Source organism: Aethalodelphis obliquidens, unplaced genomic scaffold (assembly GCF_003676395.1).
Source record: "Aethalodelphis obliquidens isolate GAN/ISIS:26980383/991018 unplaced genomic scaffold, ASM367639v1 scaffold31, whole genome shotgun sequence".
Classification (NCBI taxonomy): domain Eukaryota; kingdom Metazoa; phylum Chordata; class Mammalia; order Artiodactyla; family Delphinidae; genus Aethalodelphis; species Aethalodelphis obliquidens.
In genome coordinates this window covers 15,742,186-15,758,434 of record NW_020837975.1, presented here as the reverse complement: position 1 = coordinate 15,758,434, position 16,249 = coordinate 15,742,186, and the positions used below count along the sequence as shown (strand labels likewise).

The following is a 16,249-nucleotide window of genomic DNA, read 5'->3' as shown; positions in this document are numbered from 1 at the left end:
AGGCTTCAGTAGTTGTGGCACGTGGGCTCAGTAGTTGTGGCTCACAGGCTCTAGAGTACAGGCTCAGTAGTTGTGGCGCACGGACTTAGTTGCTCCATGGCATGTGGGATCTTCCCGGACCATGGCTCAAACCCACGTCCCCTGCATTGGCAGGCGGATTCTTAATCCCTGTGCCACCAGGGAAGCCTACAGTTAACATTTTACTGTATTTAATATATTAACTATATATTTGCATTTACTATATATATGCATCCAGTTGTTCTTTAATCCATCCATCTGTTCATTTTTTTTAATACATTGAAAAAAGTAAGCTGCATACATCAGCTTACTTTTCATTCCTAAATACTTCATTATGTATAATTTGTTTATGGTTCCTTTTTTTTAAAGGTAACATTTATATTCAGTATACCACTCAATTCTTAAGTATACCATTTGATGAATTTTGACAAATGTATAAATTTGTTGTTTTCTAATCCCCTCTCAAGATAAAAAACATTACCATCAGTTCAGAAAGTTCCTTCATACCTCCTCCAGACAATCCTGTCACCATCCTCAGAAAGGCAAACACTGTTCTGTTTTTTTCATCATACATTAGTTTTTTCCATTCTAGAACCTCATATAAAGAGAATATAGTATTGTATACTCTTATGTGTGAAATTTCTTTCAGGACACTTTTGAAGTTTATGTTTTTCAGTATAAGTATAATTTATTCTTTTTTATTGATGAGTAAGTTGCTTGTATATATCTGTTTACTCATTCTCATTTTTGGTGGACACCTAGGCTATTTCCAGTTTTTGAGGTATTATGAATAAACCTGTTATGAGCATTATTGTACAAGTCTTTATGGACACATGCTTTCATTTCTCTTAGGTAGATAGCTAGGAATGAAATTACCGGGTGATAGAGTAGCTACGTGTTCAGTTTTTAAAGAAACTGCAAGAACTTTTTTCCCAAATGGTTGTATCATTTTATACTTTCTTAGCAATATATGAGAATTTCAGTTGCTCCACACGCTCATCAACATTTGGTGTTGTCATTGTTTTTACTTTTAACCATTCTGATGGGTATTTAATAATAATTCACTATAGTTTGAGTTTGTATTTTCCTGGTGACTGATAATGCTGAGCATTTTTTCATGTGCCAATTGGCCATTCATATATCTTCCTCAAGAAGGAGTCTCTTCAAATATTTTACACAACATTTTTGAGGTAGGGTTGTCTCTTGTTACAATTTGTAGGAGTTCTTTATATATTCTGTATAACAATCCTATGTCAAATATATGTTTTTCACATATTTTCTCTCTGTTTGTAGTTCACCTGTTCATTGTCTTAATGGTGTATTTTGTTGAGCAGAAGTTTTGAACTTCTAATGAAGTCTAATTTATCCAATTTTCTCTTTTGTTTATTGTTTTCTGTGTTCTGTCTAAGAAAGCTTTGGCTACTCCCAATTCATGATGATGTTCTCCTGTGTTTTCTTCTGGAAGCTTTTTAACTTTACCTTTTATGTTAAGTTCCATTAACCGAGTCAGATTAAGTTTTGTGTCTTTTATGAGTTGAGGCCATGTTCACTTTTTTACATGTATCTAGTTATCGCAGAACCATTTGTTGAAGACTCTTTTCTCCCATTGGATTGCTTTGGTGGCTTTGTTGAAATTCAAATGACCGTATATCTGTGTTGATTTATTTCTAGGATTTCAATTTTGTTTTATTGACTTGTCAGTTCTTTTGTCATTGTCATCTGCCTTGATTACTGTAGCTTATAGTAGGTCTCAAAGTCAGGTAGTGTAGGTCCTCAAACTTTATTTTTCAGGTTTAATATGGATATGTTGTATCCTTGCATTTCTATGTAAATTTTAGAATTAAAATTTAGTTTCTACCCAGAAAAAGAAAGAAAGAGAGGGAGATATAGAAAGAGAGAAAGAAAAAGGAAAAGCCTAGTGAGATTTTGAAGGGGTTTGGATTGAAATCTTACATCAATTTGAGGACATAAATGTCTTCACAATACCAAGTCTTATAATCCATGAACATGGCATATCTCTCCATTTACTTATCTTTATGAAATCTCTCTTTTCATCACTGGAATACTATCCATCTTGAACTGTTTTATCTGATTAATATAGCTATTCCAGCTTTCTTATGCTATTTAAATGATACATGTTTTTCTCTCCATTTCCTTTCAGTATATCTGTATCTTTAATATTTAAAGTACATCTCTTGTAAACAAAAAATTGTTGGCTCTTCTTTTTCCTTTCTTTCTGTATCTTTTAATTTTAGTCTTTAAATCTGTGATGCTTAATGTGTGTATTGACGTGGTTCGGATATAGATCAGTTATTTTGCTACTTGTTTTCTCTATTTTTTTTTCTGTTTTTCGTTCCTATCTTCCTTTGGGTTTAATTATACACTCCTTTAGAAATCCATTTTAATGTATCTACTGATTTCTTAGTGATATCTCTTTGCATCATTTTTCAGTGGCTATGCTAAGGACTACAATGTAGATCCTTAAATTTTCAATGTACTTAGAGTTGTTATTGTACTGTTTTACTCACATGAAATGTAAGACTTTTATATTTATATAGGTTTATCTACTTTAGTCTTCTTCTTTATGCTATAGTTGATATACATCTTACGTTGACATGTTATATACCATAACACTATTTTTGCCTTAAGTAATCAAATGACTTTAACATTTACCGTTTCCACTGTCCCTCTATTTCTTTTTGATGATCAGACTTTCCTTCTGGTATCATTTTCCTTTTTTGTTCTACTAAATTTTAGTTAGCACTTGTTATAGCACATGCTGGCTGGTGGTGGTTTCTCTTAATTTTCATTTTTCTGAAAATATCTTTACTTTTCCTTCATTTCTGGAAGATATTTTCTCTGGCTATAGAATTCTGGATTGGCAGTTTCATTTTCAGTACTTTAATTATATCATTCCACTGTTTTCTAGCATCCTTTTTCTTTTAATCACGTCAGTAGATTTTGTAGTTTTGTTTCTGTGTATGTAATGTATTATTTTTCTCTGGATGCTTTCAAAATTGTATCTTTATTTTTGGTTTTCAGCAGTTTGGCCATGATATCCATAGAAATGGTTTTCTTTTGTATTTATTCTGCTTATGATTCACTGAGCTTCTTGAAAATGAAATATTTTTAAATTTGGGGGGAGATTATCAGCAATTATTTCTTAAGATATTTTGTCTGCCCCATGCTCCCTCTTCTCCCGTTCTGAGACTCCAAGTACATATTCGTTAGTTACTCGGATATTGTTCCACATATCCCTGAAGCTCTGTTTAATTTCTCTTTCAATCTTTTCTCTCTGTTCTTCAGATTGGATAACTTCTATTGATCTTCCTTTATGTTCCAAACTCTGTCTAGTGTCAGCTTCAATCTTAACACTCATCCAGTAATGTCTTAGTTCTGATATTTTATTTTATAGTTGTATAATTTCCTTTTGATTTCTTTTTGTAGTTTACATTTTTCTACTGTTTATTTTTTTAACATCTTTATTGGGGTATAATTGCTTTACAATGGTGTGTTAGTTTCTGCTTTATGACAAAGTGAATCAGTTATACATATACATATGTTCCCATATCTGTTCCCTCTTGCGTCTCCCACCCTCCCTATCCCACCCCTCCAGGTGGTCACAAAGCACTGAGCTGATCTCCCTGTGCTATTATTTTTTATCATTTATTACAAGTTTATTTTATTTCATAATAGCTGCTTTAAAATCCTTGTATGATAAATTAAATACCTGGATTATTTTAGTCTCCATTGAGTATAAGTCACAGTTTCTTGTATTGTTGCATGTCTAGTAATTTTAAGTTATATCCTGGACATTGTGAGTAATATATTGTAGAGATTTCAGATTCTGTTATATTCCTATGAAGAGAGTTGGTGGTGGTGTGTGCATATGTGTGTTAAGCAGGCAGTTTACTTTTCTAGATTGAACTCTAAAGTCCAAACTCAAATTCCTCTTCAGCAGCTAGATTCTCTCTTCACTTCACTTAACTTTACCTGATTACCTGGGTTTTTTGGATTTGGTACCACAAAGGAATAGTTAGGAAGTTACCCAAAGACTGGGTAAAATTTATACACTGAATTTGGAACTTCCCTTCTTTGATTCTGTCCTTTTTGGGATTTTCTTTTTCACTTTACACATACTGTGGTTGCCCTGAACTCTGGCCTATAGTTCTTCATGCCTCTAAGGTCATGTCCTCCCTATACTGACTGGAGCCTACCCTTGGGCTAAAACAGTAAAAACAGAAAACTCAACCCACAGCCATTCCCTTCTTCTAAATATGGGTATGCCGCCTTTCAGTTTCTGCCTGTGTTAGATCAGTCTCTTTTGCTTTCAGATACTTGTTTTTTATAATTTGTCCAAACTTTATACTTTTATCTACAAGTTCGTTGGCACAATAGGAACCATTTGCCATTACTAGTAGTGGAGCTATGCCAAGGTATAATTTTATAACGGATAGTAAGCAGATTTAAATTTCATCCTCACATCTGAACTCCCCCTTTTGTTTTCAAAATGACAGAGCTCACTGATTATTTATAAAGGGAAACTCTGAACTATAAGGAACTTCTATATTATAAAGTAGTTTTAAAGATTTTCAGCTGTAGTGCTCTCCAACTCATTCAATAAATAAAACTAGGCTAATAAAATGTTACCTAAAAGACCTCTTCAGTGGATTTTCTTTACAAAGTATGTAGGAAGTTGTAATTAACCTGGTTATTATGCATACATAAAATAATTAATTTTTTCTCTATTTACTCATCCACATCTTTCTACGTTCAAGCTCTTGCTATATTTTGATTTTTACTCACTGGAAACCTCAGCTATGTTGGTAACATGGTACAGTTCATTCTACGTAAAATAATAAAGCCTCTATTATATACTAGCTATGTGTACTAGAAGCCAAGGGGTTTGATGTATAACCGTATCTTAATACTATCATTTTAATCATGGGAGTGTCCCTTATCTTCACTCTCTCATCTATAACGTAGGGAAGGAGTTGGGGAAGTTTAGAATAGATAATATAGTGTGTTTTTTTCTAAATTTTATAATTATGAATCCTTGAATCTGGTGATTCTTTCTTGTCTTCTCTTCAATACCTTTTTTAGTTTTAATTTCCTTAGTTAAAAAAAAAATCTCTTCCTAGTTATATAGAATGACAAATGTAACATCTCAATTAAGTTTTGAAATGAGAAAATTAACTGTATTATACTATAGCCTTTAGCCAAAGAATGGCCCAACTTCATCTGAAAAGAAATCCTCTATAGACACAAAGCACTGAGAGAGCTCTATGTACAAGAGTGAGGAGAAAGAAGTCATACATCAACCCATGTGGTCGGTGAGTGACAGAAGTCAGTAATAGTGCTACTAACCTTTCACTTGCTCTAACCTGAGATACGTATTACTCCTCTGTAAAATCTAATGTTTCAAGTTTAAGAAAAGATCTAGTCCACCATTATGGATGTGAAAAGAATAAGAGGCAATTATCTGAGATTCCAGGTCCTTCTTAAATATTAGATTACCGGCAAGGGGAAGGCTGAGAAAGGATAAAATTTCTTTAAAAGCTGTTTCTTCCCAACAACTCTTAAGTTCAGAAGAAAAGAGTCAGGAGAGGTACAGACTTTTGTAAGAGATCCTGGGGCAACCAAAGTTTCAATGTAACTTCTTGTACCACAGTTGAGAGTTCAAGCTGTTGGGGAATTTTATTCAATACAAGCCAGCAAGTACAAGCAGAGGGACAATACTCAAATGTGGGAAGCATGGAGGACTCTATATGATACTTCAGCTTCCAATACCCAGCAACAGTTTCTGAATAAAAAGACATAAATAAAAATGAAATGGAAGAATACAAGAATGGAGTATGAATGCAGCCAAGAGGAAGAGTACCTGACATATGAAGAACTTTATGAAGCACCTTGTACTTTACTTTAGGAAATAAAGAGTTTAGTCCCCACAGAGATTTTGACAAACACACTATAGACAACAGCACTCAGTATTTTATCAAACATGTGGGTTTCATTTTTGAAAACTTAAAGAATATTCTATAATGTGGGCACAAGCAGAATGAGAAAGCTGAATTGGTACATAAATATAATATTCTTTATATGTATTTATAACATATAACATTTTTATATTAGGTAGCAAATACACAAATTTAATGCTAATCCTGTAACAATTTTGAAGACTATTACAAGATTTATGAAGTCACTGCTGAAGTAAAAATTCTAAACTTAATATGAATTTTGAATTTAAACAGATTTCGAGTACCTTGGTGAGGGACTAGATATTTACAGAAATGAGAAGATACTTATTGCAGTAGAAACCATACCGCGAATACAACATTTCAGATTTAAAGGTTTCCTTCCAAAGAACTCAATAGGCAAATCGGGAAAGTGTAGAAGTGCACATAGTAACTTATGCTGATGTTTGCAGTTGCTTAATTATAGCAGGTAAACCTGAAACTGGCAAGATAGAAATTTTAATGACATTTTTCACAAAAGTGAATATTTTTATTTTTATGTAGGTTAGCTTCTTTTTAGCAGCGATAACATGATTCAAACAGGCCTGGCTTACATGTTACCACATCTTACAAATAGCAACCACAAGTAGTTTCTAACTTATGCTTCCTACTTCAGTGTGCTCAAGTCCCATTGGATCGCCATGCCAGAGGTTCTGAGAGATTTTGACCAAAATTTACCAAACCAAATTTATTGGGGAACCAAATTTATTGGGGAAAGTAGAGGAAGAGTAGACTCTCCATTGGCCATGGAGAAAAGAAATGAAAAATAAATCCAATTTTCAAGCAGAAAGGAGCTTCCACAGAAGAATGCGCTGGAAGGACTCCCCACCCACTTAGTCTGCGGGTTATTGACCCTCTTGATGTCCCCCTTTTGTGTTTCCACTTGAGTTTCCACTGGAAAGCTTAACTTTAGATTCCAAATCCAGCTAATTATTTGCATTCGTTTCCACAAATGAGTAGAATGCCTCAACTTCACAAGTATTTGTTATCCCTAGCAGATCATAAGTCTGTATTAGTCATGTTCACATCTTGGAGCCAAGTGGACTTAACAGAAGAGTCTTTAGCCTTACTGGGTACCTGATAATTGCATTTATTCTAATATATTCCAACTGAAACAAAGTATTTGGAATGAGAATCAGGAAAGCACAATTTAAAAAAAAAGAAAGAGAAAAAGAAAAAACTCTGTGTGTGCACTTCTATATGAGTGCCAAAGTGAGGGGTTAAGATAACTTAATCCTTGTTATTGTGGGCATAGCTAATACGTTATTTAGGGTATTGTTGGAATGAAATTGAGAAAGATAGCCTAGAGTAAATTCCTATCTGGCTTATTTCAAATCTTGTTAAAATAATAAAAATAATCAAGATCTGTTTTGTTTTATATTTTAAGTCTTATTTCAGGTTCAGCTTGGATAATTAGCTGATGCTCTTCATAGGAATTTTTACAATTATTTTACTTGTTTATAATAGAAGAAGCACAAAAAGTATATTTAAAAGGTACAGAAGGACATACAGTGAAAAATATTTCCTCTAACCCATGTCCTCCAGACACCCACCTATACTACAAGAGATAAGCACTGTTACTGATTTTTGGGGTACCTTTGTGGAAATATTCTAAGCTTAAATGAGCATATAATGTTCAGCTTTTTTTAAAAAAACAGCTGGTTAACATAGTTATCCAGTTGGTCACCTAGTACTTTTTCAAACAGTGTATCTTAGAGATACCTCCACAGGAATGTGTATGGGACTGCTTCATGCTTTTTGGTGTTGCTGTGGTTTCTGTTGCACTGAATGAATGTATCATAATTGACTTCATTGTTCTCTCGTTGATGAACATTTGCTTCATGAATTCAGATAGCACAGCGGTGAATATCTACCTATCTATCTATCTATCTATCTATTATTTTGTACCGTGTAATGTGTCTGTAGGATAAATTCTTAGAGGTGAAATTATTGGGTCAAAAAGGGTTGTGTTTTTTCATTTTGATAAGATTTGCCAAATTGCTCTCCCTAGAGGTTGTACTAGATATACTCCTATAAGGAATTCTGAGAGTGGTACCTCTAGACCAGAGTTATAGTAACACACAGGCTACTATTTCTTTCTCTTGATTCTTTAATGTTGATGACCTGGCATCTGGTATCCACTGCACTTTTAAGTAAATTAGCTTATCATTTCAAGAACATGGAGGTTCCATTTTTAATGTAAATAATAGCCTAATGTTGTTAATAGCTAACGTGTCAGGCACCGTTCTAAGTGGTTTACACGTATCAACTCATTTAATTTTCACAGCAACCCTATAGAGCAATTATAATTATTATCCAGTTTACAGATGAGGAAACTAAAGTGCAGAGATATTACATAACTTGACAGAACTGGTAACTGATATGGCTGGGATCTGGACCCAGGTATTTGGAAGCCAGAGCCTACAACTGAATCATGAGACTATAATGCCCCTATTTTATTTTTTTTAAATCATGTTGCACACATTTCTTGAGTTGATATCCATAGTCTTAATTGCAAATAATCTTTCTGTTTCTTGTGTTTCTTTGTACTCTCAAACCTGCCTTTTACAGATGAGGCAGATTAAAATAGAAAGTTTTTGTTTTATTTTGTTTCTGCATGGAGGATACCTAGAAAACTAGGAACCAAGTTGAAATGATCTTTTATGACGGTCCACAGTATTATAAATAAATATATAGCAATTTTACATTTTTAATTTTAAAATTGATGACCCCCAAGTTATTTCAGAAATATGTCCAACAGGCTCCCAAGAAACATTTATAATAATAAATGTTTAAATGTTTTTTAAAAAAATAGTTTCCTGTGGTTCTTCCAGCAAGCCCCTGTGACACTTTTCATCTGCACGCAAGTGGCTGTATTCTTCTGTACCTTGACATGTAGGCCTAGGTGAAATATTGGGGGCATAAAAATTGCATTTGGTTGGTCTGCTAGGAAGGGGTCATGTAAAAGTCATCTTTGATTTGTTAATGGAATTTTTTTTTAGATGTAGTATATGGCAGCAATGATGTGCATCCTAAGGGGAAAAACCGTCCATTTTATGAAAGTTTATTTCCATATTTTATACACTGTAGTTCTGTTGTGTGTTTTTGATTTAGTAACAATTTATGTGTTTTTCTGTCGCAGAGCACTGCGGCCTGTGGTGTTGAGGCTCACAGCGATGCCATCCAGCCCTGCCACATCAGAGAGGCCGTTCGACGCTACGGCCACAAGATTGGCCCCCTTTCCCCATTCACAGTACGTAATAACAGAGTTATAAAAAGTTATATTTATAATCTGAAAGAATTTTGATTTTCAAGTGGTCAAATGAAGCAGCAGTGGAATTGTTGAAAGCAATTTGTGGTGACTGTAATTTTGTTGTATAAAAGTGGCATAATTCTCTTGGGAAATAAAAGTTAGTCATTTTTGTCTCTTTTTGGAAGGACAACTTTTTTTCTACAAAATATTATTTTCTTTCAATTACAAATTATGCTTTTTTTGTTGGGGCTTATATTTTCTATTTTTTAAAGCTTAGGTTTATAAAACTTTTTTTGTCAAATTATATGTATCCAAATATTGCTAGAAACACTTTATATTTTAAAATTGGTTAGATTGGCAATACCACTTCTATCAGATGTTCTGCTCCTAAACATACTTTGAGTTGGAAGAAGAAGAAATGATTTCTTTACTGGCTTTGAAGTAGGCTGAAAGGCAGACAGTCTTCCACATCTTCAAATGGTTTTAAAGCTTATAATCAAGGTTTGTTTTGTTTTGTTTTTTTTAATGGAGAATTAAAGACTTTATATTTCAACAGCCTAAAGAAAGTGTGTGTGTCCATGTGTGTGTGTCTGTGTGTGTGTGTGTTTTAATTAAGTGCTCATCTTGTGGCCCTTTTTAAAAAAATCTTTATTCATGTCAGTATAACTTTCTCCAAGTCCTTCTCTGTTTATAAGGAATTGGTTTGATTTTCAGAAAGTTAGGTTTGATTTATGACTGACGAACAGTAGAATTTACCATTTGTTTGTTTTTTTGTTATTTTTTTAATTTTTTTGTCTGCATTGGGTCTCAGTTGCTGCACACGGGCTTTCTCTAGTTGCAGCGAACGGGGGCTACTCTTCGTTGTGGTGTGCGGGCTTCTCATTGCAGTGGCTTCTCTTGTTGTGGAGCATGGGCTCTAGGCACACGGGCTTCATTAGTTGTGGCTCACGGGCTCTAGAGCGCAGGCTCAGTAATTGTGGCACATGGGCTTAGTTGCTCCGCGGCACGTGGGATCTTCCCGGACCAGGGCTCGAACCCGTGTCCCCTGCATGGGCAGGCGGATTCTCAACCACTGCGCCACCAGGGAAGCCCTGTTTGGTTTTTTTTTGGACTCACATCTGCTTTAACATACTAAAGCAGGATATATATGTATAATATTACACATACATATGTACATAAAATAATATGTGTTTTTTCCTAAGAGTGGATTTTACTATTATCTGTTGATAGGAGTCATGATTTCTTCTAAATTATAACATCTCCTTTTTTCTTATGTTTCAGTTAAAGAGAATGCTTTCTTACCATTCTTTGTTTTCATTGTTATTGTTAATTGTATGCATTCTCCGTGTGACAGCAAGAATGTGTCAAAGCTTTTTATATATGTCTCTAGAAGCTTTTTGTAATGGTGACAATTATTTTTACTTCTGATTAATATCTTAAATTTGTCATATATTATAAGAACGTGATTTATCTTATTTATATTAATCATATGTTGCTGATTAAGCAATATATCCTTTTGCATGAATGGTTTTAGATTATTACAATTGAAAACAATGAAATCAATATCTCTTGTTTTATTTTTTCCTACATGACAGGTGAGGCTATTTAAAGCAATAAGCCAAAAGAGATGAAATTTAGAAAAATATGAGATGATTGGAAGAATTTAAGAACCAACTGAAGTTGAAAGAACCAATTTATAACAAAGGATTAAAGATATCAAATCCATAGATAGGAGCCAAATAATGACTAATAGGCTGAGGCAGTGGAGCAGAGAGAGAAGAAAAAGACAGAGTCGATAATATCTAGACGTAATTAAAGGGTAGCAAGGGGAAACAGGATTTTTGAGAAATAACCTAAGATGGTAACTAAAAGTAATGGATAAAATTAAATAAAGGAAAATATATCTAATGTAAGGGGAAAATCTCCTAATCATGAAGTCTGTGATGTTTCCTCAAAAGGAAGTGGTGGCAGTGGTAGCTGTTTAATTCTTCAAGTTTTTTTATTTTTAAAAAGACTGGACAGATCACTTGAGAACCATCTTGGTTGATGACGTGTGTGTGTGTGTGTGTGTGTGTGTGTGTGTACATGTGTATTCATTCTTCCATGTCTAACCTGATGCTCTATTACTCATGTATTATTGCTTTTATAATCTAAGATTGTAGTATATGGTCAGGAAATATACTTGAAATATTCAGAATATATATATTCAGATATAGTTTAAGCTAATTTTTGTCTAACAAACATATAACCAATATGGTTTTTAAAACTAATAATGCAATTTTAAAATGCTTAGTTTAAATAGATCTGGAAAATAGAACAAATAAGCCATGGTCTTGAAGGTTCACTTAGCTGCTACCAGAGCAGACGAGCAAAATCAACAGCAGATGAGAAAGAACTCCACCACAGAAGGACACTGAGTTTTCATCACTCCTCGGAAAGGACCCACCTTGAAAGGTCTACTCCGTTACCTGGAGTTATAAGAATTTGCCCAGCCTACAGGGCCAAATATACCTATTCCATTTTATGTCATGAGTAGTAGGATGAGGCAGACACAGTTTCTTGGTATATATTACAATACTTAAATCTGCCTTTTAAAGTTAAAAATTCTCTTTAAAGTAGAATAGATTTGCAGACTGTGTATGTTAACAGTGTGAACACCTGTCCTGGATCCCTCCTACCTTCAGTGCTAAAAGGAGGTGCTCCTGATGCTGGGGAGATGCTGATGCTGAGTTCCCTGGTGCCCACTCCCTGAGACGATACTTTATGCTGCACTGGGGACACTTTGCTTCCTAGGCTTTGAGCTGCGGCTCCTGAGAGGAGGCATGTGGGCTGTGTCTATAGCAATCATAGACTGAGACTGAATTTTTATACAGAAAGGCTGAACTAACTTACCTCCAGTATAAAATTTCCTTTGTAAACTAAAATGGCCATGAATAACTAGTTTACATTTTTGAAACAGAGATTTTGTCTTTGCAGCATTTCATTCTAAATCTCAAGTGCTTGTCTAATGTATATATAAATGAGATGTCTAATTTAGAATATCTGTAACTTGATTGATATTTAGCTAATTCCCAATAATTTGAAATTGATTTGGAGAATTAAAATGACTGAACCAGTAGGTTACATGGCAGCTGAATTCCAACATCAATCAATAAGCCAAGAAAAATTTGCTTTTGGTGAGGCGTCATTCTGTCTTCTACTGTATGACTTTCGATGATCAAATTCAGGAATACAATTTATTGTATAAAGAATTGTAAGTGAGTTCTTCCCCTTGGGAATTAGTTGAAATGATAGAAGAAAGGAATAATTAAAGCCACATTAGGTGGAGGGGAGAAAAGAGTACAAACAATGTTTTGCACTGAGTAGCTGCTGGAGTAGAGAGAGAAGGGGACTCATGGCGGAAACATCAGTTTCCTGCCACTCATATGAGGACTATGGAGACACTTACAAACTACCCATCCCCACTCAACCGGTTATAACTATGCTGTCTTTGGCATGTTGGTTTTAATCGATGACTTATTTCTTTTCTGTGTTCTTATTTATTCTTAATCCTATGCAGAAGATCAGAAGAGAGTATCATATCTAGAAGATTAAAGTAATTTTCCTGACATTAAGCTCTTCATTAGATTTTTTTGCAACTGTTCCCACCCCTGTATTCCTGATCTTCCATATACACATGCTAAAGAACATTTAAAGAGACTAGTTTACCTTTTGCTTATTATTTATTTTTTCCTGAATAATTCTGAAAATCGCTTCAGTCTGTAATGTGGAGTCATTACTTTAGAGTACTTATGCAAACTGGGGGTGTCCTAAGTCATTTTGCTGCTTGTCATCTTATCTTGTCCTTTTACTCATCGTAGTTGGCATTACGTGAGGTTATATTGTGTGGTGATTAAGACTGTTGATTCTAGAGCCAAATTGCCCAGATTCAGATCCCAGCTCTACACCTACTAGCAAAGTAGCGTAAGGAAGTTTCTTAACCTGTCTCTGGTAGAATAGAACCTACCTCATGATAGAATCCAACGAGTACTATGAACTTGAGTGGTAAGCTCTTAATGTATTATATTAATAATGGTGGAAGTCATCATAGCACTAGTAGCTGTAGTATATTTTCTAAAAGGTTTCAGATAAGGATACAAACGGACTAAAGTAGAAACCATTCCCCCCACCACCAACCACACAGACATACAAACACACACAGAGGCCTCACTTTGTAATGCTAGAAGAAACTAAAACTTGAATTATAATGTGATTTCTTTACAGACTTACAATTTATACCATTAAAACTTAAATACTATTTAAAGATTATTGTTCCTGAGAATAAATAAATGTTCATTTTCACTTTTTGAATTAATCGTGGTTGAGGAACTTTCATGGATTTTTTTTATCACCACTGTCATGTTAAAAAATAAGGTCTCAGTAACTGAGTGTACATAGTTTCCAGTTGATTTTTGCATACTAGCTCCTGTGAAATAGAAATCTAAGGAACAAATAGCACGGCCTCAGATTTATAAAGCTGCATCACATTCAGTTTATATGAATTTGTATATTTGTGTAAGTTACTAAAAAAGCTTTTCAGAGACTGATGTGTATATCAAAGTTGGTGATAATTTTTTAAACATTAATTATTACTGGCCTCATTTTTCTCAGTTTTTAAAATTTCCTCATTTTACTGATTATGAAAGTAATGCTAGGATGTTAGAAAATTAAGAAAATATAGAAAAATAAAGGATAAAATAAAACTTACATTAAAAAGAGCTTCAGGGCCTAAAAAAAACGTTTAGCGAAAGCTTTAAATGAATTGTCCTATCAGACAGTTAACTGGTATTTAATTGTTTTAATTGAATTTAATTATTTAACTGAAGAGTATTTTCTTGCAGCCTAAAAATTCAAATGCTTTTGGTAATGGTTTTTTTAAAAAAATTCTTATAATTTTGTGGGTCTAGAAGGAAGAAGCATTTAAAAATTTTGAGAATGAAGTAGACTTTTATAGTTAGAGCATTTTGTTTCTTCTCTCAGAGAAAATACCCCCAAAGAGTAACCCAGTGGACTGTGTTGTCTATCATGAAAAAGATGGTCAGACATGTGTTTTATCTGGATCCTTGCTGTGTACAAGCAGTGGGTGGTGCCCATGGTTACCTACTCTGAAGCCCAATCCCAGCGCTCAGCGAGAAGTGCTGGAAATGGCTGATAGAAAACCAGGTCTGTAATTTTGAAAGCCAGAGAAAGCAAACTGTGTACACCAAATGGGATGACATAATCCCGTGTGTAATGCCTAAATATATTTTAGTTTCTCCTGAGTGATATTCACAGTAGAAAAATATCTCACCCCCCCCCCAAGCTTACATATTATCAGGTGTCTTTCTATTGAAGTAGAATAGCAAAACAATAAAATTTCTCATTTAAGCATGGTCATTCATCTAAATGAGACCTTAAATGCATCCCTAAAAGTGAGTGGCTTCAGAATCCACTCAACTGTATTAAATTGTGAGACAGCTGGCTAAGACTTGAGAAAATCAGTTAAACTCAGTCTCAGAGATGCTTTGCCTTGTACCCAGTGGCACCTTGTAAGTGAATGCCGGGGCTGACCCTGGAATCCAGCCTCCTGGCTCTCAGCTGACTGCTCTTCCACTGTGGCCATTTAGCTTGATGTATATATGTCTATGAGGGGTGCTAGGGATGCTCTCATATCATTGGTCCTTCAGAAGTGTTCACAATAGACAAATAAGGATCAAAATAAAAAATTTCCTTTAAGAATCCCTCACATTAAACTTTTCAAAACAAAAATGGCATAGCAGATTGCTTTGACTATTTTGATCTAGAATTTCACATTCATGAATAATTCTTATGTCTTGAGTGTATTAGATTTTGTCTGCATTTTGTGTGTTCAACCTGGAAAATTAAATGTCACAAAATATTAGAGTACTTTTCAAATGTAAATACCAAGTAGAAACTGGGTACGAATTCTTAAATATTTTTTAAGAATTTTGTTTTTCACTGGAAGTAAGAATTTCTCAATAAATTTTTTGGAAGTACTAAGTCTATCGTTATAGGTTGGAACCGAGTACTTTTTCATAGTTATGGGCCACTGGTTCTAAGAAAAAAATTAACGTGGTATATTTGTCATATAAGAATACTCTAAAAGTGGGCCTTCTCTAGAAAAAAAAGTAAATATTGTAATTTAGTTGTTTTTAATTTTAAAATAAGGTGGGGCGGAAATTACAGTTACAAAACTTATTCTGTCAAATTATATAAAATAACAGTTTCCCTAGGTCATAAACAGTTGAGTATCAGAAATTTTATATGGTTCAACTAACACAGTGTTCAATTTAGAATTAGGGATAGAATGTTTGAAATGTGGTAATAAAAACATTAGAAGAATTTGGGAGAGAAAATCATTAGAATCCGAGAAAAGTGTTGGGTGATCAAATAATAACTTATATAATATTTTTAAAGAAACTTTTCACCTGCATTGTGTTATTCTTATAACACAGCAAGATGAGTGTTGTTATCCCCACTTTGTAGATGAGAAAACGGATATTTAGAGAAAAATCAAGTAACCAGCTGAAGGTTACATTGTAAGTACCAGAGCTCTATCTGTGGACAGGAGCTCAATACTCTGTGGTTAACTGGGACCACAGGCTTCAATGAATTCTCACTAATCCTCCTCATTAAACTCCATCTTTGCAGACTGGCCTCTATTCTTAACTGTTTAAGCAATCTTATCCTGAAAATGTGAGATAGCATTTCCTAAACTACATTGCGTAGAAGACAAGTGTTGCAAGAGGTATTAAACCTCCATAAGAGAAGTGTTTCTTTATCAAATATTCCAGCAACTCTGTACGTAGAAGATCCACTCTTAAAATCTCATTCAATACGAATAGTGAAGGTGTTTGAAAATCAAAGTTATGATGTAATGTTATATTCATCACAGTATCTACTTTATTTCCATATTTTATTTTAT

General features: G+C 34.1%; 1 protein-coding gene across 5 annotated transcripts in view; it reads left to right on the top strand.

The window, feature by feature from the left end:
- SUPT3H (SPT3 homolog, SAGA and STAGA complex component) overlaps nt 1–16,249 on the top strand; it is a 446,906-nt gene that overhangs the window by 333,111 nt on the left and 97,546 nt on the right. For all 5 annotated transcript variants that reach the window (XM_027127428.1, XM_027127425.1, XM_027127426.1 and 2 more), the window contains one exon: nt 9,175–9,285. In XM_027127428.1, the coding sequence (XP_026983229.1) occupies nt 9,175–9,285 (111 nt within the window). The remainder of the gene's footprint in view (nt 1–9,174; nt 9,286–16,249) is intronic.